Consider the following 2,621-nt stretch of genomic DNA (forward strand, 5'->3'; position numbering starts at 1 on the left):
TCAAAGTATCATCATTCTATATAAAAATTGGAAAAAAGTTTTCTTTCACACTCTCAACAATGAAATTTTTTCATTTGAAAACCCCTATTTTTTTTTAATAATACTTTATATTAAAAATAAATTTAATCAACTGTGAAGAGTGTCAATGTATCAGTAACTTTTAAAATTACTTCATATATTCATTTGAAGTCTATATTTTTATCAAAAAATTATTTTTATTTTCAATTATAATATCCTCCGTTGTCAAAAGATGAGCTTATAAAAACATGTGGAAGTGAGAAGGTCTTTATGTCATTCCTCAACTCTCCAGTACAGAGTGAAGCTGAAGGGAATCGAGTGAGAATCTATATCTATGAAGATGAAGCCAAACCTTTCTGCGTTCCTATTGTTGTTCCTTCTCCTTCTAGACCAATCCCTTTGCGCCCAGGTTAGTTTTTCTTCCTTTAAAAACTCCCTCGTGAAGTGGATAAATGGAAAAAAACCACCCAAGCCAGAATGGGATAATGAAATCTATGACTTTATCAGCCAAAAGTTTTCTCCCCCACAACAAAACCAACCAATGAAAGGCTTGTCCCGAATCAAAGACTACTTCTCTAACTTTGGCTACCTTCAATCCTCTGGGCCATTCGACGATTATTGGGACCTCCAAACAGTATCAGCCATCAAGACCTTCCAACGCTCTTTCCATCTCCAAGTTACCGGCACCGTAAACAACCAGACCATTCAACTAATCTCGCGACCACGATGCGCTGTCCCCGACATGGATTTCAGCTATAATTTCACCAACAACGTGTCGTTGCCAAAAGCCGGTCACCAGTGGTTCCAAAAGAGAAACCTCACTTACGGTTTTCTTCCGGCAAGTGAAATCCCAGCAACCTTCACGAAAGTGTTCAGAGATGCATTCGCGCGGTGGGTGAATGCCACAGGGTTTTTTAACTTCACGGAGACAACCTACGATGATGCGGACATTAAGGTAGGATTCTACACTTTCACTCAAGGCGTTAATGACGACTTGTTTGGCTTAAGCTTTATAAGGGAGAAACCTCCGTCTAACAAGAAGACGGCGGAGATACGTCTGAACAGGAACATGTACTGGGCGCTGCCCAGTGAAAAGGATAGCTTGTCGTGGGAGGATGGAATTCTGGACTTGGAGAGTGTGGCGATACACGAGATAGGGCATTTACTTGGATTTGACCACTCTTTCATGAATGAGTCTGTTATGTACCCTTACGTATTTCCATCACAGCAACGAAAGATAGAACTTTCCAATTCTGACAAGAACAACATTGAGAAACAGTATGCTAACATCAGCTCTGGCGATGGTGGGTGTTTGGGAGTGCCTTCAATTACCACTTTGACTCTGGGATTTGCTTATCTGCTTCTAATGTATTAAGTCTCCTCGTATGTGTCGCACTCCCACGTTTGGTTGTGTTGTTCATTATAAGCTTATTGGGAATAATTTTCTTTGAAATAAGATTGACGAATGTGTTCGCCACCCTAAAATGTCTTTTGTTTAAGTTGTGCGATTCTTTGGGAAATTTTACCAAGTGCAGTTTTGTTTGAGATTTAAGTAAATGATCAAATTCTGAAAAAATTGAAAATACTTGATTAAAGTTGCGTAAACAATATCAATTAAATAAACTTCACTTTAAATAAAATCTGCATTGACAATTTAATATATTTTATCTCAATTAATTAAAGTTGTAAATTCAGTTGTTAAGTTTAGTTGATTTGTTTTAAACAAATGATAATTAATATTTTTTAAAATAAAAATATATAGTTAAAAAAATTATTTTATAAATAATACTAAAATTTAATTTAATTTTATTTAAGAAAATTATATGTAAAGTTGAAGAATTAAAATGAAATTTTTACAATAATTTTAAATAAATTGAGTTAAAAATGATTTGTTTGATAAATTAAAAATATTTAGTATTTTTTAAATATTGTTAAAGTTAAAAAAACACTTAAAAAATGTGATATGATTTATGTATACATTTTTAGATTATATAATATATGAAAGTATAAATTATATAATATGTAAAAAGTAATAATACACATGTATTTATGTAAAATAAATATATAAAAAATAAATTAAATTATTTAATATAAGTCATTAAAAGAAGATGATATTAAAATATTTGATGAGAACAACATTACAAATGATGACTCTACTGTCTAAATGGACAATTTTCTTGGTTGTGACCTTCATTGCGACAGTAAGAACATTTTGGCTTGTTCTGAATTGGTTGATCCATTTCATTATAAAAACGAGTTGTAATTGGTCATCCCGAATGTCGGGGTCAAGTATGATTTGGCCTGGTATAAGTAGACCAATAATCCTCGTTTCGAACAGGATGAAATTCAACTTGATATGCCTTTCTAATCGTGTGGAGGTTGTAACTAGATCAATGAATGTCATCATTTGTAAATGACAAGAGGAACAAACGACAATAACGTGGCGACAGGGAAGTCGAAGAGCTTGGAAGTGACCACAATCACACCACAAATCATTTAATCTAAATGTATATGACTGAGGTCGTCGACCATGTTGGGGGGTGGTTAATTCTTAGACATCAAATTCAGAATTTTTTGCATTAAACCTTTATACAAAATACATA

The 2,621-nt window shown here is 33.3% G+C and overlaps 1 protein-coding gene across 1 annotated transcript; it reads left to right on the forward strand.

Moving 5' to 3' along the window:
• The first annotated feature begins 263 nt into the window (after positions 1-263).
• Positions 264-1,503, forward strand: LOC137810678 (metalloendoproteinase 1-like). The gene has a single exon (XM_068612065.1). The coding sequence runs from the start codon at positions 353-355 to the stop codon at positions 1,391-1,393; it is 1,041 nt and encodes a 346-aa protein (XP_068468166.1). The 5' UTR covers positions 264-352; the 3' UTR covers positions 1,394-1,503.
• Positions 1,504-2,621: the final 1,118 nt, after the last annotated feature.

This window comes from Phaseolus vulgaris, chromosome 2, assembly GCF_000499845.2.
Source record: "Phaseolus vulgaris cultivar G19833 chromosome 2, P. vulgaris v2.0, whole genome shotgun sequence".
NCBI classification, from domain to species: domain Eukaryota; kingdom Viridiplantae; phylum Streptophyta; class Magnoliopsida; order Fabales; family Fabaceae; genus Phaseolus; species Phaseolus vulgaris.

Excerpts from the sequence above, each read along its gene's own strand:
- LOC137810678 (XM_068612065.1), top strand. The coding sequence starts at position 353 with ATGAAGATGAAGCCAAACCTTTCTGCGTTCCTATTGTTGTTCCTTCTC.